General features: G+C 36.7%; 2 protein-coding genes across 7 annotated transcripts; one reads left to right on the forward strand and one right to left on the reverse strand.

Moving 5' to 3' along the window:
• The first annotated feature begins 1,215 nt into the window (after positions 1-1,215).
• Positions 1,216-5,203, forward strand: LOC107612951 (protein DYAD). 5 transcript variants are annotated; one of them, XM_088496262.1, is made up of 8 exons: positions 1,216-1,341; positions 2,575-2,928; positions 3,003-3,386; positions 3,469-3,526; positions 3,613-3,702; positions 4,241-4,533; positions 4,687-4,774; positions 4,867-5,203. In XM_088496262.1, exons 2-8 carry the CDS (start codon positions 2,651-2,653, stop codon positions 4,960-4,962), a joined length of 1,287 nt encoding a protein of 428 aa, XP_088352388.1. In that variant the 5' UTR covers positions 1,216-1,341; positions 2,575-2,650; the 3' UTR covers positions 4,963-5,203. The 5 variants fall into 5 exon arrangements, with proteins under 5 accessions (XP_088352388.1, XP_016170235.1, XP_088352389.1 ...); XM_088496263.1 differs by having other exon boundaries at positions 1,260-1,341; positions 2,643-2,928; XM_016314749.3 differs by having other exon boundaries at positions 4,687-5,203.
• A 1,293-nt stretch (positions 5,204-6,496) lies between these two features.
• On the reverse strand, positions 6,497-20,117 carry LOC107612949 (Protein prenylyltransferase superfamily protein). Of its 2 annotated transcripts, XM_016314746.3 has the most exons (20): positions 19,604-20,117; positions 19,347-19,488; positions 18,538-18,869; positions 17,882-17,963; positions 17,518-17,809; positions 17,100-17,158; positions 16,760-16,849; positions 16,290-16,381; positions 16,024-16,122; positions 15,847-15,924; positions 10,047-10,131; positions 9,858-9,916; positions 9,661-9,730; positions 9,223-9,314; positions 8,590-8,652; positions 8,368-8,434; positions 7,927-8,196; positions 7,574-7,696; positions 7,275-7,427; positions 6,497-7,006 (listed from the first exon to the last, which is right to left on the reverse strand). In XM_016314746.3, the coding sequence occupies exons 1-20, from the start codon at positions 20,017-20,019 to the stop codon at positions 6,911-6,913; spliced, it is 2,760 nt and encodes a 919-aa protein (XP_016170232.1). In that variant the 5' UTR covers positions 20,020-20,117; the 3' UTR covers positions 6,497-6,910. The 2 variants fall into 2 exon arrangements, with proteins under 2 accessions (XP_016170232.1, XP_020965816.1); XM_021110157.2 differs by lacking the exons at positions 9,858-9,916; positions 10,047-10,131.
• Positions 20,118-23,502: the final 3,385 nt, after the last annotated feature.

Consider the following 23,502-nt stretch of genomic DNA (forward strand, 5'->3'; position numbering starts at 1 on the left):
GCGCTTCATGATTTTTTAATAACAACTCATTGTTGCGTTCAGCAACAAGAAGGCAAGAAATTAACTCAGAATATTTTTTAAACCCTTTCTCTCGATACTGCTGCTGCAGGAGCACATTCGAGGCATGGAAGGTTGAGAAAGTTTTCTCCAACATATCATGATCAGTTATTTTTTCCCCACACAATTTCATTCGTGAGGTGATTCGAAACATTGCAGAATTATATTCATTTATAGATTTAAAATCTTGTAAACGCAAATGCGTCCATTCATATCGGGCCTGAGGAAGTATCACCGTTTTCTGATGATTATACCTTTCTTCAAGGTCTTTCCAAAGATCTGCAGGATCTTTTAATGTAAGATACTCATTTTTCAATCCTTCGTCAAGATGACGACGGAGAAAAATCATGGCTTTAGCTTTATCCTTCTGGGATGCATTATTTTCAGCCTTAATGGTATCTCCAAGATCCATTGAATCAAGATGGATTTCAGCATCTAGTATCCATGATAAATAATTGTTTCCAGATATATCAAGAGCATTGAATTCAAGATGAGAGAGCTTCGACATAATGAAAATTCGTTACCTGAGTCTTCCTAAAAATTTGATCAGAGTCTCGTGCTGATAACGTATTGTGAAATAAAAGATATATATAATAGAGATGTATAAATAGAAGACTCTAGTATTAAAATAATTAGCCCAATAATAATTTATATATATATAATAATATTATATGGTGTAATGTGTATATATATACAAAGATAAGGAAAAGTATTAAAAATAAAGAGAGAGAGATTTGCATTTGATACTATCTCAATATAATAAAGATGGTTAATATTGCTATTAATATTATATGTAAAGAGTAATAGAAAATAGAATTTAAAATACTTATAAAATAAAAGAAGAGGAAGAATTGTAATAGTAATATAAGGAGAAGGGTATTTGATTGTAACATAAAAGAGGATTTATTTGTATGAGAAGGAAGGAAGGATAATATATTTATTCTGTTGTTGTTGTTGTAATATATGAATAGAAAAGAACTTTTGTACGTAGAAAGAAAGAGAAGATTTTTGTATTTGTATTATTGCTTGTGTGTAATTGTTAGAGGCTTAAGCCTCTATTTATACACGTACATTAGGTAACTTTTTCAACTTCATATTAAATGAAGTCATTCTTGGGAAACTATATATCATGGAAAATGGTCATCCACGTAAGGTATGATAAAGTATCCTTATCACAACAATTTTAAAAGATTATTGAAACTTTTTTTGGTGCTATTATTGAAACTTACAAAAAAAGCTTCACCGTTTTCTCTTTCTCTCTTCGCTTCCTTGCTCCACCGATTGGTAGGGTTCTTACTTTTATGTTCGTTGCCACTATTTTTTCGTCGATTCACGTTTCGTGCCTTACTGTATTAGGTTTTTAGATGCGTTTATTCCTATAAATTTGGGGGATATCCGTGTTCCGATGCAATGAACTTGTTGCATTTTGTGTGAATCGGCTACATTTTCTTATTCCTTCTTTTTTCAGCTGCATAAGCTTTTGTTGCATTGCATTTCTTTGTTTTCCTGTGAAGATTAACCTTGTTTTAATCATTAGTCCGTCCTGCTGGTTTTTTCTTATCAGTTTAATGTTTGATTTGGTTGTTGTTGATGCCTGAGAGACTTTGGTAGAGTGAGAGATATTGATTTTAGGGTTTGTTACCTTGTTTTGCGTTTTGCTTAAGTGCTTCGTCACTGTGATCTTGTTCTGTGTGTTTTGGTGGTGTTACTTAAGGTATGGGATGTATGCTTTGCTTTATTTACTGTTTTCTTCGTTGAAATGTACTTAGGTTGGCGAGAATGATTTCTAAATATACTGAAAATGGCTGTGTCCGTTTCAATTTTGTTGACTCAATCATGTTAAAATGCTCATGCTTGATCCGGTTTCTTTTAGTTGAACAATGCTTATCATGTTTGAGTCATGTTTCATTCTCACCATTCACTTATCTATTGTGTTTGAAATTTTTATTTATTATGAGCAAGCATTTTGATGACTGATGAGTGTTGAGTGATGTCTACTATTATGACATCTTTTAATTTAACGTTCTTAGTTATACGAATATTTTAGCCAATATGTCAAGTTGGTGGCCATCTATTTGTGTACTATTGTTTTGTTATGAACAAAATTTTGGTAGTTCAGTGTTTTCTCTAATGTGCATGATGTATACACACAGAATAGTACTGATACTTGCGCTTAAGAACTAAGATTAGGGAATTGGAGTTGTAACTGAGGAACCTTTTGGAATAGAACTATTTCCACCCTTAAGAAATCTCCCCTAAATTGGAATCTTTTGGAATCTTAAGAACTATTTGGTTTAACGCATAATATTTTTGGATATAATACAAAACAATGAGTTAATGTGGTCATCATTTGGTACTAGCCGGATTTATTTAACTTGTAAGAAATGATGCCATGTTGCAGTATCTTAGATTCATAACATGAAATCTTAAATTAAATTAACCTATATCACCTGATGTATTACTGAACAGAACTTTTAGGTTTGTTTAATTATTATTATGTTTCTAATCCTAATGCAGATTTACTGATCTCAAGATCCATATTTTTAGCAATATACTGATCTGGCGAAGGATGCTTTAATTGATAGATGTTAAGATGGAACAATTGGGTGTTCGTCATCGAATGATGTTCACTGGTCAGCATGAGGATGAGGGATATGAAAGTCAAAGTTCTCTTGATACTTGCGAGGATGAGTTACTGAATGATGAAGAAGAAGAAGAAATTATTAACAATAAAATTTTGCCAGAAATTAAGAAAAGGAAGCGACTTAGCCTTAGTGAGCTTAGGGAGGTGAAGGAGTCATGTCAGAGGCAAAGTATTAGCAAGCTCAAGACTCACAACTATGAAAGTAAGAATAGATGGTCATCCCAGAGGTATGAAAATATGGTATTATTTTTATTGTGTTCAATAACAATGTATACTAAGTTAATGCAGTTATGTAATTTAGGTATAAAGTGGCTGAGCAAAGAATGTGGGAGATTTTAAAGGCTGAAGGTGCTACTTTTGAACATCCAATAACTCGACCTGCATTAAGAATGGCTGCTCGTAAGCACATTAGTGATACTGGACTGTTAGACCACTTGCTGAAACACATTGACGGTAAAGTGGCACCTGGTGGGATTGAGCGGTTCCGTAGGTGCTTCAATACCAACAGAATCATGGAGTATTGGTTGGAGAGTGTTGACTTGGACAAGATCCACCAAAAGGAACAGTTGCAGCTTTCTTACCGGATGCCACCATCCGTATCTTTGGAAGGCTGTACCTCCTCTTCGGCTTCTAATTCATCTGATGAACTGAAACTTCTTAAAATAGAAATGGCCCAACTGAAGAAGTATAAAACTTGGAAACTTAATTTTAAAAATACTTTTGCATGTTAGCTACTTTATTTTCTTTAGTGATTTTTATTGTTGCAGATGTATGCAGGAGCTCATTGCTGAGCAGCAACAAAAAACTGAAACCAGTTTGATACAGGTAAATGTTGAATAATTTGGTGTTCAATGATTTACTCTTTTATAAAGCACTTCATGGTGTTACATTGCTTATGTGTTGTGATTCAGTTTCAAGAGACTCGCAAGGGATTTGTGAAGTGGAAAGTTGTGATTGATCGTCACGTAAAGGAAATCATGGCTTCTCTGAAGGATGTCCAGGTAACTAATTGCATAGTTGGTTGTGCTATCACACAAGGAGACAGATTTTTCCTTATTTATTTTTTATTTTTCTTCGTTGACTCAAAACATATTATTATTAAGGTTTATGAAGTTCATGTTGAACATTTAAACTCCTGAATACTCTAAAGCAAGAGGGACTTGCTTTTACATTCAATTTCTTTATGAGGAGTTGAGTTTTTCCTTTGCATGCTATTTTATTGTTTTTTTTCTCAACTAATATTTTGTTGTTGTATTTGTAACACAAGCGTCTCTTTTCTATCCTTTATTAATTATTTATATTTTTGTGTTTCAATTTTTTTTTCTCTTTTAAAAAATAATATTACCAATAGTGACATTAATTTAAAATTATTTATCGTATGTTAATTAAGACTCTCAACTTGCTTTCAACTAAACATATTAAGGACTTTTAGATCCATTAAGATTTAATGGGCCTCGGGTTTTGTTCAGTGAGTTCAATTTTGGATTGTTTGTCCGTGTGATTTCTGGCTTACTATAGTGTTGTGTATTGTATTGAAAGGGCAAGTATGGTGATTTAGTGGTTTGGAAAACTAAAGTTGAGCAACAGCTAGCAGAAATAACAAATAAATTGAATGATCTCAAAGACTCAAAGGAATGTCCAACTTTCCCTCCTCAAGAAACCTGGAAAGATTGGATAGGGAGTACCAATCTAGACCATATTCATGGAGACAAATTTGCTACTTGGATTGGGAGTTCTGGGGTGCTTAATGTTCAACAAGAGGTCATACATGAAGATCCTAACTCTTCCCTGCCAATTCAGCAGCTTAGTGAAGATCTAACCTACGCAAAGAGGTAACAATAAAGTCAAACTCTTTAAATCCGATCCCCGAGTCCTCACCCTCTTTCAAGTTGGAAAAATGATCCAACCAAAAGACATGTTCTTGTGCTTTCAATAATTTTTTTTCCTTCTCAAAATGGTAGTAATTTGATGGAATTGATTCCCAGGAAACAAGATCAACCAAATGTGACCCCTGATTCATCTACTACTGTTAACTCAAAGTCAGAGCTTGACAACTCGTTGGTGATGTTTCAGGTGATGTTGATAGTGTGTACATGCCACTTTAATAATGTTTATAAATGGTTTTTCAGCATAATATTTTCATTTTTTATCATCTTTTCTCACAGGAGATGTATAAGGATATATTCAAATGGAGAGAGAGAATTGAGCAGCAGCTATTGGAGGTCTCAAATGCTATATTTAGTCTGTTGGCAATGAAATAGAGATCAATTCCATGTATGAAAGCTAAGGTAGGATTATAAGAGCCTAGTTATTCTTTGTTGAACTTAAAATTGTTATAGTTTAGAAATTGTACGGCTTTAAGAGTCTGATTCCACAAATATTTTGCTAACCACTTACCTTCAAAGAGGTTCTGATGTTCACATTTTTGTTGTAAAATCGGTTATGATATGTAGATCTTCTGTCTTCAGTGGGGTTACCAATCAAATTGGCTATTTTCTTCGCCTACTTAATATTATGATAAATAAAAATTTAGTGTGACAACAAACAACGACAAAATCTTATACCACTAGTTCAGTCGGCTATATGGATTAGAAGACAGCATTGAATTTTATCATGTAAACATCAAAATACGTCCATAATTTTTCGTATATCACACCACGACAATTGATCGAAGTTCTAAAATTAGATTTTTTTTTGTGGGACTTGTAAAATGAGATGTTTAATATCAAGTTTTAGAAATGAACCATATACCCCTACGGATATTGTCATCGGAAAGGATATGTAGCTATCATTATTCGTAATTTTCAGTCCTTCCATGAGTGAGTCTAAAATATTGCGAAATTCATTTCTTTCTTTTAAAGTTCTTCAACCATTCCCTACAACTCTCCATGTCTGCTAGGATTTGTTGAGGTGAGAGTGGAAATTTCAGTGGCCAGCTTTTAGTTAAATAACCTATTTTGATAATTTTATCAGAATTTCTTCTAGAGTATCAATTGGATTATACTATTCAAAAATAACATTTTATGGTATATAAGACATTTTCTATCCTCTCACTTTTTTATCAATCATTTTTAATACTAAACATAAAAAGGTGTCTAAAACAGTTGTATACAGATGGACTTGAGAAAAAGGCATATGGCTTCGACGGGATTTAAGATCTTCATAAATCATGTGTCAATCTTTCTCGTGTTGAGTTTTGCAAGTGAACAAACCATATTAGTATGTACTAGCATATTTATGTTTTTCTCAGAGTTCAACTTAACTCTAACCAAACCACGCATTGATTGAACGTTTAGTACCATATACCCCAGCAGCAGCTATTCATGCATCCTAATGTGAAAAATACAAGTCTTAGTGTCTTACGGTCTTTGTTATATAGAACAAAAATTCGAAGAAACGTTGGCAAATATGTCTATAAAGAGAAGAGGGGTTGCTGCTGAAAACTGGATGTTACTAATGAATATATGTATTTGCTCTAAAGCTTTGCTATGATTTTATTATTCAGTTTCTGTTTCGGACCTTACCAAGCTCTTGCTTGATTTTTATCTCCACTATGTATGAGTTTCTAATTTTCTATCGTGTGTAGTACTTATGTTCCTAATTCTTCATATGGATGGATGTTTGGTCAGCAGAGGAAAGAGTAAGCATGAATGCATGATAACGAGGATTTTAAAATATAATGCATGGCAAATTGGCAACAATGTATACCTTGATCTTTAGATTATAAGTGTGCACTGTTTAGTTCATTTTCTCAAATTGCAGATTTTGTGTATATTGCAACCTTCACCAACTGAATATCAAAAACACGTCTTTACTGTTTATTAAACATCATCTACATTGAGTATTATAACTCTCTTCATGTAATTTAGTGATAAAGATTATCATGCTATTACAACATGTAACATTGTTACAATAAGAGATGAATTTTGCATCTAAACATCACAAAAAACTTAACACTTCTCTCACTTTTAAATATAGAACATACATGATATGATACATAGGCACAGCTTGATTACTTTCAGCATATATAATCCAAATCAAGGATTCTATAATCAAGCTTTAGAGTTTAGACTACTTCTGTTGATGGATGCAGAAAGCAACATGTCCATTCTTAATATATTCAAGTTTGATGGGTTAGCCTCTGATCTTAGGAATACCAATGAAACCTTAGTTAGAAACAACTTATTTGATCATGTTTCCACAAGTATTTTAGGTAGGTGTTGAATTCGATTGGAGTTTGATCTTCACTTCTTCATGGAAAGCCTGAAGATCCCTGAACTCTTCTGTATCAGAGAAGCTCTGAGCCTGAGAATATAAATAATAAATTAAAAAACTTTAGAGGATGAGCAACATGCTTGAAAAGCATATTTCTATATGTAGCATGAAAGCGGGCAGAGCCCATAAACTAAAAAATGTTGTCCAGTTTCTATTTTCAGGTTTCAAAGGGCTTGTTTGTATTTGTAATGCCATTTAGTGTCGTATTGGATCTTGCAACACACAACTGAAACCGCAAAACCATGGCTTATGTGTGGTAAAGAAGAACTTGATGTTAACTTCAGAATAAGCATCTTGCCTGTTTGATGATGTTCTTCAGATGCATGTCAGCTGTATATAACTCTTTAGTTCTGCCGGCAGATGAGGAAATTTCCATGTACACCTTGCAAAGTTCCAAGGATGCTATTGCAAACTTCTTGAAGCGATCTCTGTCTTTCCAAGTATCAGATCCCTAAGAAAACATAATACTATGATAAAATTGAATTTCACCATAGTTGTAGCGATACAAATGCACAGATTCTTTGATACCGGACATAGGTATATAACTCTTACTCTTGCGTAAAGGTAGAACTATCTAACCAACCATGTGAGACATACCTGGAGTGATCTAACTTGCTTTAAAAGGGCTTCAGAACACATAATGAGATCTCCATTCATTCTATGCCATTTTGCATATAAGCCCCAGATATCTGGTCCATATCCACTCCCACTTTTAACTATCTGCATCAGAGAATTAAATATTAAACTGAACATTTCTGTGTGCCAACTATCTTTTGCATCAACTTATGAACATTCATAGGAAACATTATTACAGTTCAATACTATTTATAATAAGCAGATGATCCACTTTTCCCATGGCCCCCTCTGGAGGTGTTGGCAGTGCATATTGGCCACACTCTTCGTTGAGTAAAAGGGATCCACATAAACAGAAGATTAATATAATCGTATACCTGCTGTAGAACTCTTCCAAGTAACAACATCAATTGCTCAGTTTCACGTGATCTTCCATCATCAGAAGCTTGTGATTGCTCTTGAAGTTCTAATTGAGAATCATCTAACTGAAGTTTATCTGTACAATGTGTAATATCAGTTGCAACAGATGGCACCGAATTACTTATTGAGCGCCTCTTTTCAACCTCCGTTCTGATCCTTTCTAGTAGTTCTGTATCTACTCTTTTATTGTTGGACATTTCCAAAACCATCTGCGCACCTTCCAGAGCCTAAAAGAATTTATAAAACTTGATGAGTGACAAAGAACAAAAGATAATGGAACAACAGAGAAAACAAATCTCATCTTTCATACTTCTTGTTACATAGAAGACGATATCCATATGCAATGAAAACTAATACTGGTTTTGATCAACAGAAGAATATGGGAAAGCAGCAAATACCTGACTGATATTGCCAACATCAATAGCAACATGACTATAGTTCTCCCAGAGTTGCCAGCTGTTCCGTCTGTCATCAAGTATCATTATGTTACTATGAACCCCAAATTTTAATGATTGTGAACTAATACACATGCTATGCTGTATACACACAACCGGGTATACGAGCATATTTTTTCCAGAAATATCTTTAAAGCAGTTTAATAAAAGGGATGAATATAATACTTGAACTTCAAGGCTTCTTTAAATGCAATGAAGGCCTCCTTGTTCTTTTTCTTGATCATATGCCTGCATGTAAAGTGAAATGCATAATAAGTAAACTCTAGAAGAAAATAGTTAATGAACCACTATTGAATCTCTCTTTTTTTTTTCTGAAAAAGAGTTCTGTTCTGTACAGATCAGGACAATGAAACCATGGTAAAAAGCAGTTTGAAAATGAAAAATTATTACAATGTCAAACTCACTTCGGGACAGTTAGATTGACTTTGTATATATTAGTTAGGTAGCTCAAACTCTAAGGATGCAAAAGGGGAAAGATACTTATGCACATGTTGTAAATGCGAGCGCATTTGCTGGAAAACAAGTCATGAAACAAACTAAGAGTTAACTCGGATTTAGAAAACATTTTCTATTTTCATTTTATGTTTCCAATTAATGATAAAAATGCACATTTTTCTTTCATTTTGCTTTATATGTTAAAGATTTTTGAAAGAGAATACTGAGAATTAATAATTATTATTTGTTCCTTCACAAAATACTAAATAAGACACCGAAGGGAAAAAAAAAAAGCACTCAAACTAAACAGGCTTAAGCTGTTTTATAATTTTTAAATATAACAAGAAAGCTAGAATTCCATACAAGCAAGCAATGTTATTCCAAGCTTCCCCATTTTCAGGATCAAGTTGAACCGCACGGGTAAATGCATCCAGAGCCTTTTCAATATCCCGTGCCTGTAAAATTTCATGGTTAGTTTAAAGTACGAGATAACAAAAAATAGTTTTTTTTCTTGTTTTTTTGTTTTTTGGAGGGGGGGGGGGTAGGGAACAAGCCTAGTCAGCATAACAAATGCATGTGAGTAATTTTGTTCCCATCCTAACAGGCCAAACAGGTGATGCCACAGATATCCAATTGCATACACAACCATACACAGCTATGCAAGTGCTACTGTGCTAATCTGTGCACACATGCAACTAATTGTCAAATTATCCAAAGCTGGCCTAATCTAGTAGATTGTCGCCACATGTCAATGGTGGCAATAGCCAAAATAGCCACTACAATTATTAGTATTTCATTCACCTTCAATGCAGCAGCCCCAAATGCGAACCAACCATCTGGAAACATAGAGTTCATTGACATTGCAGACTCCCTGAAATTAGTGAACAAAAGCACATCACACTAAATAGCAATGTTGTCAAAACACCAAAAACTATAAATGTAATAATAGTTGACACAGGCAAGGATCATAGTGAAAAGCTTCAGGTTACAGCACACACCACAAAATTTTAGATGTCTCGTAGTCTCCTCTATTGTATGCGCTGCGAGCCAGAGAACGCTATCGATCAAAGAATAACGAAATTTGTTAAAAAGATAATAATCTTAGTTTAAAATTTTCTAATATGGCATAAGAAAGTTTGTAGAGCACACAGGCAGCAACGAGCAAACGAATGTAAACACAGGAGCACCTTAGCTCTAGCAGACCTACTATTTGAAACTTCCAGAGCCTTTTCGTAACAGGTGTCATTATTCGTAATGTCACCCAATGAACACCTAGAAATTAGAAATTGTTAGCACTAGGTGAAATAAATTATGCATAAAATCTTGTATAGTGCCAGCTAGCATGTCACCCATCATGACTGATTCATGATTGAATCGAATAAAAAACTAAATAACAAGATGAGCCAAATAATCTTTAACAAATATCTTCGGACCAACAAAAACTACAGGCCATATGTAATCTAAATACAAGTCAGTACTCCATTAAAGCTCCTATTTTGGGATATCTAAAAATTATGGGTGAGCAACTTCTGTTATAATAAGACTTCCTTTTCATAAATAGACGAACCAAAAAAGACACAATGAGTGGGGAGAGCGGGGGAGGGGGGAGAGCGCAGCGAGGGTAACAGGGTGAGAGTCTTGAAAGAAAAGGGTATCAATGATCATGGAGTGAAAGGTAAGAATGTTTTGGAGGAAGGTGGAGGGTCTGGAATCACGAAGGATGGGGGGCGAGAAGCAGTACCGGGTATGGGAGATGGAGAGAAGATTCTGAAGGACAAAGAGGCTTTCAAGGTCTCTTTTCGAGACAAAGTGGTGGGTGACTCCTCCGCTAGGGTTTCTCATGTGGTGGATTCTCTTGATGCAGACAAAATAGCAGTCATCACAGACGGGGAGATCCCTAGTGTGGAATTCACTGAAGAGGCGAGAGAGATCCTTTCCGCACCTTATCGGGATGCCATTATCATTAAGGTCCTTGGCAAAACTTTCAGTTACACAGCCATTACTCACAAGCTGAGGGGAGTTTGGAGGACCAAAGGCGGCTATGAGGTGTTGGATGTGGGTTACGGCTATTTTCTCATCAAGTTCGACTTGTGGGAGGATAGAGAGCGACTTTTGCTTGGGGGGCCTTGGATGATCGGAGGGAACTACATGGCAGCCAAGCCATGATGCTCTTCTTTCAAACTGTGTGGAGATACCTTTGGTTCTACTCTAGTATGGATAAGAATTACAGGGCTTAATATCTGGTACTACAGTGAGAAGGCTATTTTAAACATAGCAAAAACGGTGGGAAAACCTATGAAGGTTGATTTGGCCACCAAATCTGCAGAGCGTGGTAAATATGCACGAGCGTGCAAATCAATCTTGGACGGCCAGTGAAGCGGAAGATTATGATCGATGGCTTTGAGTATAACATTGAGTATGAGAACTTGCATCTTATTTGTGGAAGATGCAATTGTTTTGGGCATGTGGCCCAAGATTGTGGCAACGACGATGAGACTGGTATGGTGGCATCACCAAGGGGGGTTGAGGGTGAAAAGATGGCATTGTTCCACATTCTACTACACCGTTTATCAAAGTAAGTTATAAGAGGAGGAATTAAGCATGCCCAAGACAAGAATGGCTGCAGTGCAAATGTGGAGGGGGAAACCAAGATGGGTGACAGAGGACCCTCAACATGAGAGGCTAGCATCGATGTTCCATCATCAAGCCTGGTTTTTATGGATAGTGATTCTCTGAACTTGATCAGCTGGAACGTGAGAGGAGCCTCTAACAGGATGACTTGAGTACACAGCAAGGAATTGGTAAGAAGGTTTAATCCTACTTTTGTTATTCTTGTTGAAACCCATGTTGTCTTTAGTACTATGAAATTGTTTTTGGGAAAATTTGGGGTTTACTCCGGTGGGAATTGTGGAAGGCAATGGACACAGGGGGTATTTGGTTTTTATCCTCGGATGGCAAAGCTAAATGTCGAGTGATTGTGACCATGGAACAATGTCTGTCTGTTGCAATTGATAGGGGTGGAAAAACCTGGATTTGTAGTGCAGTTTACGGTAGTCCCCAACCTGCAAACCGTGGTGAATTATGGGAAAATCTTTCTGTTCTTGGAACGACTATCCAGGATCCTTGGCTTGTAGTTGGGGATTTTAATGAAATTTTACATCCTCAATAAGTGAAACGGGGGCTTCTATAATGCTTCTCACAGGAGCTATTTTTCTCATGTCCTAGATACTTGTAATTTGTTTGATCTGGCAACAACAGGAAGGAATTTTACTTGGTTTAGGAGGGTTCAGGGGAATAGGAAGGTGGCCAAGAAGCTAGACAGAGCTTATAGTAATACCAGTTGGAGGATTATGTTTCCTGAAGCATTTACAGAAGTACTTAGTCGGTTGCACTCGGATCACTGCCCTTTGCTCATCAGGTGCTTTGGAATTCCAGCCAAGAAGGGTAGTAGACCTTTTAGGTTCCAAGCTGCCTGGGCCACTCATCCTTCTTATAAGAGTGTTGTTCAACAAGCCTGGAATGACAACAATTCTCACTTACAAGGAAAACTTATAAAGGTGCAACAGTCTTCTCTTGATTTCAACTCTCGTGTTTTTGGGAATATTTTTATCAAGAAGAGGGATCTTGAAAGCAAGCTCAACGACCTCCAAAGAAGGCTAGAAATATGTGATGATGTTGCTTGTAAAGAAGAGGAACGAAGATGCAGGGAGGACAGCCCAGGAAAAATTGCCCTGGTTTCAGAAGTCTCGAGAACAATGGGTGAGATATGGCGACAGAAACACGAAGTTTTTTCATATGCAGACTATTATTAGAAGGAAGGCGAATAAGATACATGGTCTATTTGTGAGTGACGGGTCTTGGTCCTCTGATCCAGCTCTTCTTCAACAAGAAGTGTTGGCTTTTCTTGTAAATCTCTTCTGTTCAATTGATCCGGTGGAGGTAGGTTGTATGGGTGAGTTTCCAAGGCATTCTCTTAGTCAAGAAACTTGTGAGAACCTGACCCGACCTGTTTCATTATTGGAGGTTAAAGCAGCAGTAGATTCCATGAGCCCTCTCAAATCCCCAGGGCCGGACGAATTCCAAGCTTTCTTTTTTAAGGAATATTGGAAAGTTGTGGGGCACGATGTGTGGAGCTTAGTGCAGAGGGTTTTTCAGGGTGACCTGTTTAATCCCTCCGTGTTAGAAACTCTTATAGTGCTTATCCCTAAGATGGACTCCCCAAGTAGAATGAAGGACTTTCGACCTATCATTCTTGGCAACGTCGTCCATAAAATTGTGACTGAAGTGCTAGTGAGTCGCCTGAGACCTTTCTTATCTGATATTATAAGTCCGAATCAGGGTGGTTTCATTCCCGGGAGAGGAGCCCCTGACAACATTATTGTGGCACAAGAGGTGCTTCACTTCTTGAAGAAAACTAAGTCAAGGAAGGGTGCTATGGCTTTCAAGATTAATCTAGAAAAAGCATATGACAAGGTAGACGGGCGGTTTCTAGATTATACCTTGGGTTGTTTTGGTTTCCCTACCTCTATTCGGAGGCTCATTATGAATTGTATTCAAGCATCATCCCTATCGATTCTTTGGAATGGTAGTAGGTTAGAAGGTTTTCAACCCAAACGTGGGCTCCGTCAAGGGGACCCCATGTCCCCTTATCTTTTTGTTCTTTGTATGGAGATGTTAGCCTGCTCTATTTCTAACCCAGTGGACTCAGGGGATTGGGACCTGATTGCTATTTCTCCGAGGGGTCCTCATATTTCACATCTTATGTTTACGGACGACCTTTTTCTCTTCTGTAAAGCAAGCAGAACTCAAGTCCAACAGATCATGCATTCTTTGAATCTGTTCTGCAAGGCCTCGGGCATGAAAGTGAACATTGGGAAGTCCAGGGTAGTTTGTTCTAAGAGTGTACCGTATAGTAGTAGAGACATGCTGGCTGGTGTGTCATCTATCAGATTTGCCAATAATTTAGGTAAATACTTGAGGGTTAATCTTAGCCATCCGAGGGCGACTAGAGCGGTTTGCCTGGAGTCGGTGGAGAAAATAAAGAACAGATTGGCTAGTTGGAAAGGTCGTCTCCTTAATAGAGCCGGCAGACTTTGTCTTATAAAATATGTGGCATCTTCTCTTCCCATTTACCAAATGCAAGTATCCCCAACAAGATGTGCTCTAAGATTGATGCTATCATGCGTAATTTCTTGTGGAAAGGGAAGACAGATGAGCAGTGCTCGAGTTTGGTGGGGTGGAATACGGTTACTACACCCAAGAGGTAATGAGGTATGGGGGTCTAGGAATTTGAAATGCTCATTGTGTTAATATTGCCCTCCTTGGTAAATTGGTTTGGCAACTCTTTCATGGGAGGGACAAACTTTGGGTGCGCATTATGTTAGCTAAATATGTGCATGGAACGTTGAGTTTGGACCTTGTGCGTCCTACGCAAATTTCAGGTATATGGCGTGACATCACAAAGGCAACTGGTAGACTGAGTGATGGCTATGTTTGGAGTACTAGCCCTTTAACTCAATCCTTTTGGTATCATCCCTGGAGACCTTCCGGGAGTCTTGCTCATGAGGTCCCTTTTGTTCATATTTCAGACACTTGTCTCTCTTTAGGCGACGTGTGGTTTGGGGTTGGATGGCACTTGGATGGTCTTTGTACAATTCTTCCAGAGGCTCTTGAGCTTGATCTTTCAAATTTTAACCCAACCGTGCAGGAAGGAAACACAGCTACCTGGGTTTGGAATGCTAATGCTACCAAGGTCTACTCCACAAAGGATGGCTATGAATGGCTTCTAAAAAGAAAGGTTGCCTGAGACCCTAATGAGAATTGGTTGTGGCTTTGGCGTACGAGTATTCCTGAAAAAGTCAAGGCTTTGATTTGGCTGTGCTTGCATGGTGCCATCCCCATGGCCAGCTTCCGATTCAGAAGAGGTATGACACCACCTGATCTTTGTCCTAGATGCAATGAAGCTCTAGAAACTATTGAGCACTGCCTCAGATTTTGTGATAAAGTAAAGCCAATTTGGGAAAGTTTGAATGTGGGATTGAGGAGATGGGATGCCTTGGTGGATTTTAGAAGTTGGCTTCGTTTAAATCTCCAGAACAGCGAAGCAATCTTTGCGGAGCAGGCTTATGGTGGATTTGGAGGGATAGGAACAATGACATTTTCAATCTAAATGACAGTTGGAGCAAGGAAAAGGTTCTCATGCTTGCTCGACATTCAGCATCTAAATACGTCTTGGCTAAGGGGCTTAATCAGGTGACTACGCATACCTCTTCTATTGATTCTTGGTTCCCTCCGCCAACAAATGTTAAAATAAATTGTGATGCTAGTCTCTTTGAGCAAGATCAACTTGCTGGTTTTGGGTGCTTGGTGCGGGATAGTATCTGTAATTGGTTGTTGGGATGTTCAGCTAGCATTGGGCTGTTCAGCTAGCATTCCTGTGGGTCCTATCCTTTGGTGTGAGCTCTTTGCGATTTGGAGGGGGTCTTTGTTTGACATGGGAAAATGGATACAAGGAGGTCATTTGCAAAACAGATTGTTTGGAGGCTTATTTGTGGATCAATAATAACCGAATTGTGTTGAGAAGGGAAGATAATGATATTCTTTTCAAGATCTATGAGATGCTAGAGCGCAATTGGGCGGTGCATGTTCAATTGATTCAGCGGACAGCGAACTTTGCAGCTGATCTTCTTGCGAAGACGGCGGCTAAGCATTATCAATCTTATGCTGAGTTTTATCTCCCTTGTAGTGTCGTAGAAGAGACCATTAGGATGGAGATGGTTTCTCCCTTAGTTGTTCTTTGTGTCCCATTTATCAGTCACCAAAAAAAAAATAGACGAACCAAAAAGGCGAGTGTTATTTTTTGCTGATATTTGAAATAAGTTATACAAAGTCCATCAGCAAGTAATAGCAAACATTATATTTTAGTGGATCAAATTGTCTAGGCAATGACATACGAAAGATGAAAATAAAATAAGCCGAGAAACATACCATAATCTGGGGTCACTGGGTCGTTCTGAAAGACGTTTCTTGATGAGTTCAACAGCTGTGGCTTTCTTCTCCAATAAGCTGAGTTCCAAATCAAGTATAAAATGAGATTTCACTGCTTTGATGAGTGAATTGTAAGAGAACACAATTCATTCAACTTTTTCATCTCAGCTATCATACCTGTAGCAGTATATAAGATTATCCCATAATTCTAAATCTTCAAATACCTTCACTGCCTCCCCTATTAAACCACAGCGAACCAAAAGCTCACCATATTCCCTAAATTGGTAGGAAGGAAACATTAGAGATTGAGAATTATCTAACTTCTGATTATATAAGAAAGGAAATTGGTTTTTTTTTTTTTTTTTTGGGGGGGGGGGGGGGGGGTGTCATGCAAATTCAGTTCTCTTTTTTATCTGAAGAACCTAAAGAGCAGAAGGTCATACTTCCTTAATGCAGAAATACTGGGCATATAAACATCATAACTAAGAGGAATTCTTTCTGCTACAACTGGAGAAGATTCATAAATACGTTGCACCTGCAAAAGATGATGTATATATTTATCAACTGCTGCAGCTATATGAATCTAAGCCACAATGAACAAATCAAGACAATTCACATGTTGAAACATTAGCACCAACAAAATAGAAAGGATGCTTACATAAATATGGATTCTTTCAATGCAAAATACCGAAAGAAACTTAATTGACTGACGTTTTCAATTCAAGGTAGTAAAGTACAGATTGAATGGCCCAATTTTGGTCCGCATAAAATGCAAGCATAGTATCTTCTTTAGTAGCAAAAAAGTATAACATTGTCACCTCTAATTAAAAACACATACAAGAGAAAGATATGTCAGAATAATTATATACACTTAGAGATCCCATATTGACATGTCAATCAACATAACTCGTACCAAATTCTCCATCATCAGTAAAGCACGCTCCTTTGTTCGACTTCGAGATGATTCCCATTGTATACGCAAGATATCGCAGAAACATCGTATCTGATGCAAACAAGAAAATTATCAAACAAATAGTAGTTTTTGGATAATACAAAATAAGAAGATTGAAAGAAGAAATCTAAAAGCCTTTCGCTCTGAAAAATTCCTTCTAGGTACATTGAAAAGCCTCATTTTAAAACAAATGGAAGAAAAAACTAGGTTTTCACTCAGGACTACCTGAAATTTTATATTTAAAATATAAAAAAATCTGAATCTCCAAGGGAATATGAAAACACACTGACAGCACACTTACAATGAAATAAAACAAATGCTGGGAATCAATTGCCTCAATGTAAGGAGCCATATCCCATCCTGAAACACATTTCACAAGCCAGAAATTAAGTGAATTAATGTGTTTTATGAACTAAGTTATTTAGTATCTAAAATAGTTTATAGTAAAAAAAATCTTATCAACACAATAGCTATTTCATAGCAATTATCACCCCCTTCCCTCTTGCGTGCACCCACAATGAAAATTTATTCATTTGAGAAATAGCTCAAGAAAAAGGGGGCTTAGATAAAGACCTATAGACAGGTAAAGCCATTAATGTTCAACATTATCTAATCCAATTTCCATTCTTTATTTCACTTCTTAACCTTAGCTAAACACCATATATAGGCTAGAAGACCTCTTTATCCCCCAAAGCAGAGGTATTTTCAAGGCAACTTACGCTGCAATTCATCATGTCTGGAGCTCTTCTCGATTAGAAGGCAATATGCCAGAATTACAGCCTGTTGTGTTGCTGTCAAATTGGGAGTAGTCTGAGCACCATTTTCTATTCCTTGTGACCCAGTTTTAGTGTCATCGTAATTTCCTAACAATTTTGGTGTCATAAGTATGTCAGATGCATCACCAGAGCTGGAATCTCTTCTTTGTGTGCCATTACCCATCAAAGAGTGGTTATCCGCATTGTTTGATGAGCATGTGTTTGTGACGAGTACCATTTGTGCCTTTGGTTCTACCTATGCCCAAGAACTACATATTAGAAGGCATGCTCAGTCAAGCAAAATAATTGTGCAATTTACTAAGTTTACCTGATGTACAGTACGGAAACCCAGCACCCCAGTAACTGAAAGCTGAAGCCCAGCTGCCATCTCAGCCGACTCAAAATGTGTCCTGATGCAAAAAGGTACTTCAGCATAGAAAGATATCAAAGGAGAATCAAAAGTACCAGTTATTTAAACATTCAAATAGTATTCCCGAGGAAAATTTCATAACATAATTGTTTTCTACCATTATAAGAATCATATTAATTTGAATATTTCAAACCCATTGCATTTCCAACCCATATTTTACTTCATGGAAAGTCCTTAAAAGTGAATAAAAATGTGAAAGAGGTCAAGGGGGTCAAACATATTGGGTTAGAACTTCCTGTTCGAAGTTGACAAGAACGAACAAATGCATGTCATCAAACCAATAAAATCAATATTCACTTCTATTAGATAGACTACTGCATTACACACAGAGATCGATCTTGAAATGTTCTCAAGTCCTTGCACTATATACAAGTACATAATGCAAGCCTTGAAAGTAACTTGGACTGAAGTGGACCTTCCATTCCCATAAAAAACAGCCAAACGAATTATACTAAGAATATTTGTCAACCTAATCATGCCAAAGAAAGAATTGACTATCAACCATATTAATAAAAACAATAATTAAAAAAGAATAAAACGTCAGAGTAACTAACCTGCAAGGATCTACTCGTCCATAGGCATATTCCATAATTCCAGCCTCTAAATGAAACATGGAGACAATAGCTAAGCATTCTCCATCACGTAAATTAGCATCCCAATAACTTCTAACACCTTCTGAAGTGCCAAATTGTTGCGAAGCCTCACCCAAGTATACATGCAAAAGATCAAACAAAGAAGAAGACCGCTCATCCAAAATTCTCTGCTGAAGAAGCAAAACCCTTGCAAGCCACCATGAAAGGCTTCTAATCTCACATGCAGAAGATATCGCTCCTTGAAATGACAAATCTTTCATCCGCATAAGCAACATCTTAGAAAAAACTATGTACTACAAAACAATAGATGTGCAAAACTAAAATTAGAAAACAGAAAGAGAGAAGATGGAGAGGGAGAGAAAGAAAAAGAAAAAGGAAGGGGGGTGGAGATGGCCTACAATTCTGATGGAATCAACCTATTTCAAATTCAACTACGATTAGAAGTTACTTTGTTAATCATTCAGCAACTCAAAAATTCAAATATTGCTCATTCAGTACCTACCACATTGATTTTGTTCCAGCACCCAAATTGCCAAATTATCAACTTTTAAGTTTTCACAGCATAACATTTGTTCTTGCTACGCCAGAGTAGCAATTCACTCCAATGGCAAACAATACTAATGTCAACAAGAGATTTTCATGCTACAACTATCTCTCGCTCAACTAAAATATCTCCGTATTTCATTAAACAAAGCCATTTTTGTGATTAATACACAATGTAATCATGTATGCAATGTATGGAACAGTGACTTCTAATGCTTAAAATGTACCTGAAGATTGGAGAACTTTCCAAGCAAGTCAGAGCCAGCAGCCATAACCTGATTGCGAGCCCAATTGTCCCACTCTGCGAATTCACCACCATTGCCGCCACCTTCCATAGGCAACGGACATCGCGGTAAACCTTTCATAGGCCTAAATCCAAATCCAAATTCCAATTCATATTCAGCTAACACTTCTCAGCTAAATTAGAAAGAAACGCAAAAATAAATAAATAAATAAATTCAGTAGCATTTGAAAATTTGCGTACCCGGTGAAGTTGCATTGAGTGAACCCTAGAAATGCCGCGACAGCGATGCACAGCACGAGAATCGCCATGTAAGCCTTGTCGGAGTCGCCGACCGAGTCGTCCGCGACGAAGAACTCGGCGCGGTGGAGCAACTCGGAGTAGAATCGTTCTGCCGAGTCAACTGAGTTGACAGGGTCCGGAAGGGGCGAGTCATTGGCGAGTCCGAAGACGAGTCTGGAAGCGTCGGAGGTGAGAGCTTGGTGATAGGAACCGGACTCGATGGAAGAAAGGAGGTGGTTGATGAGAGTGTGGAGATGGTGATCGGACGGCGGGGATTGAATGGGGGAATCGGAGGGCGGAGGAGGAGTGAGGGTGCAGCGGATGAGGCGGAGCTCGTAGGCGCGAAAGTGCAGAAGCTGAGGTTCAAGAGTGGACATGTTTTTTGGGGGTTCAGAGGCCGGTGGTTTCCACCTTCAGGGGTTTAGGGTTTTTACATATTAAATTAAACTAAATGTTAATATTAATATTAAGTTATTAAGTTATTAACATTAAGTACCAATTTATCCCAACATGACCTCACATACGATGTTTGAAGATGGATCCTCTCAATTGTTAAAAAAAATTGAGAGTATAAACTATAAAGTATAATTTCTAATTTTTTATTATTTTTTTATACAGAAAAGCTCTGCATACAAGTCATTAGGGCTTGTATGCTTTATAAGTTAATTAACGAATAAACTCCAAAAACGCAATGCAAGGTCTACGTTCTTCTTCCTCTTCCTCTTCCTCTTCTTCTTCTTTTCTTTGGTTTCTTGCCTTCTCTTTCTCCTCCTTCTTCTTCTTATTGCACGTTCTTCTTCCTCTTCCTCTTCTTCTTCTTCTTTTCTTTCGTTTCTTGCTTTCTCTTTCTCGTTCTTCTTCTTCTTGCACGTTCTTCTTTCTCTTCCTCTTCTTCTTTTCTTTCGTTTCTTGCCTTCTCTTTCTCCTTCTTCTCCTTTTTGTTGCACATTCTTCTTCCTCTTTCTGTTCTTCTTCTTTATTTACGTATTTTTCTCTCTGTTTTCTTTCTTCCTTATTCTCGATTTTCATTGTTTTTTGACATCAAGCTCTGAAATTGTTTTTGAAGAAGAAGAAGCAGCAGAAGATGAGGAGGAGAAAGAGAAAAAGTTCTGAAATATGCATAAGGTGTACTTCAACGAATTTTGGGTGTATTTTTTAAATCCTTTGGGTGTATTTCTGTAATCCTTTGGGTGTATTTCTATAATCGTTTGAGTGAATTCCTATAACCGTTTGGGTGTATTACTGTAATCCTTTGGGTGTATTTCTATAATCGTTGGGGTGTATTTCTGTAATCGTTTGGGTGTATTTCTGAAGTTCCATTATCTTCAAATTTGGCAAGAAAATTATTTTCATGGAGGAAGAAGAAGAAGAGTCGTTTATAATGCATGGTGAGTAGCGCGCTTTGGAAACAGGAAATTGTTGAATAACGTGCGTTTTATTTACTCTTGAATGTGGAAGTGTGTAATGCGTTAATTAAGTGTAATGCGTGTGTTTTATTGGACTTGTAAGACTTGTAAGCCAAAAAGACTTGTATGTATAGCAGACCTCTTTTTTATATTTATTTTTTATCCTACTTATAAAATTAATGGTAGAAAAATCACACTTTACTCTTTCAATTGCTAAAAAAAATTGAGAGAATTCATTTCTTTCGACAAACACACCTACAAATTAGGTAAATTATGGGGTTTTTTCCCTCTGGATATTCAATTTTGAGCAAAAAAATATTTATAAAAAAATACATTATAATCTTTTAAAATTGAACTCAATTTGATAAAATATTATTTTTTTATAAATGACAAACATTTTATATATTTGATTTTGAACTAATGTTAAAAAATTTTAAAAAATATTTAAAAATAAATAAATAACAAAAAATTGATTGTTAGATTTTTTTAAATATTTTAAAATTTTTGTCATTTATGTAAAAGAAATTAGAAAAAATTCACTTAATATTTATATTTGGCTTATTTTGTCGATATTATTTTTGAAAAATAAATGTAAATTTTTTTTTCAAAATTTATTTTATCAAAAATTATTTCTTTTAAACTAATTTTTTTTGTTTAACAAAAAATAGAAAAATAAAAAGAAAACGGCAAACTCTTCAACTAAAAAATTAAAAGTTTTCTTAAATCCTTCTTGGATTAGCCTTTTGATATCCTCACTAGGAGTAGTTCATTCTTTATAATGCTCATTATGTTTTGCAGCTTCTTTGATTAGAGAGTCAACAACAATATTAATAGAACGCAGCACTAAATTAAGAGAAGCACATCAGTCTCTAATCACCATATGTTGAATTTTTTTTTACAATATCTTTCTTTATTCAAAGTCCAAAAACTATGAACGGAGGCATTTATAGCTTATATAAGAAGAATAGTCTTGAGACAATCCGTTTTACAAATGTCATCACGAAGATTCATCTCCCAAACTAAAGTCAAATCCCGCCAAATAGCAAAAAGCTCCCTTCTAAGAATTGAACTAGATAAAAGAAGACTAGCACAACATTTCATGCATTCGCCAACTAAGTTTATGATGATACAACAAAAATCCGCTAAATCAATATCTCCCATAAAACTAGCATCACAGTTTATCTTAAACTTATTCACGGGTGGAACTACCCAATCAATCAACAAAAAAGGAGGGGCACTAAATTTTCGGGCATGAACTGATTTGTTGAAATCTTGACAAGAATTATATACAAGAATTTGAAGCTTAGTTGGAGATCAAGGTTGATCAGAATTGAAAATGTCATTGTTGCAACTTCGCCAATTTCACCACACAACAGATAAGAAAAGAAAATCATCTTTCTTAACATTTAAAGCAAACCAATCCAGTAAGTTATAGTTCGAGAAAAAAGATTGAGAAGAAAAGTCGATCCTATGGCACATATTTTTAGCCATACTGCAGCCACGCAAACAATGAAAAACAGATTACACTCCATTGTAGCTAGGGGTGGCAAGCGGGGAAACCCGCCCCGCCCCGCCCCGCCCCGCTAGAAGCCCGCCCTTTGGCGGGCTGACCCGCCCCGCCTCGCCTAGTGAGGCGGTCCCAAAATCCCAGCCCGCCCCGCCTAATGGCGGGCTGGCGGGCCGGCGGCCTAAGCCCGCCAAGTATCCTCTTTTTTTTTTTACTTTTAACTATTAAATAATATATATATAAAAATATAAAAAAATCTTTTCTATTTTTTACTTTTAACTATTATAATTTCTAAAGGCATAAAAATTATATTTTTTATATTCATAAACATTAAAATCTTTTTAATTATAAATATCTAATAAACATAATTATAAACCAAGTTTTCATCCAAAATATAAGTATAAATATTCTCTCCAAAGCAAAATAAACATAATCCAAATCACTCAATTTTTATCTTCATACTCTTGTAAGTTAGGTTGGGGGAAGTTAGGTTTTGGCAAAAAAATTGTAAAAATACCCCCTCACTAAAAAAACACAAAGCCCGGCGGGGAAGCCCGCCCCGCCCCGCCAAAGCCCGCCAAAGCCCACGGTTTAAGCGGTGCGGGTTAGGCGGGCTTTTGTTATTTGGCGGTCCCAATTTTCCAGCCCGGCCCGCCTTTTTTGGCAGGTTACGCGAGGCGGCCCGGCGGGTTTAGGCCCGTTTGCCACCCCTAATTGTAGCAACGAGGACAAATATTAGAATTAGCAATATCTCTTTTAGTTTAGAGAGACGCAGTAGGCAAATCTTCATGAAGAGCAAGCCACACAAGGAATTTGATCTTCTCCAAAATTTTTAATTTTCATATCCACTATCAATTATTGTTATGCTGCCAATTAAAAATCCTCTGTGCAATTCAGTCATACCCATTTTTGATTGTATAAAAGTTAAAATATCTTCCGATCCAACT

This window comes from Arachis ipaensis, chromosome B8 (assembly GCF_059453495.1).
Source record: "Arachis ipaensis isolate K30076 ecotype BB chromosome B8, ASM5945349v1, whole genome shotgun sequence".
In the NCBI taxonomy this organism is placed as follows: domain Eukaryota; kingdom Viridiplantae; phylum Streptophyta; class Magnoliopsida; order Fabales; family Fabaceae; genus Arachis; species Arachis ipaensis.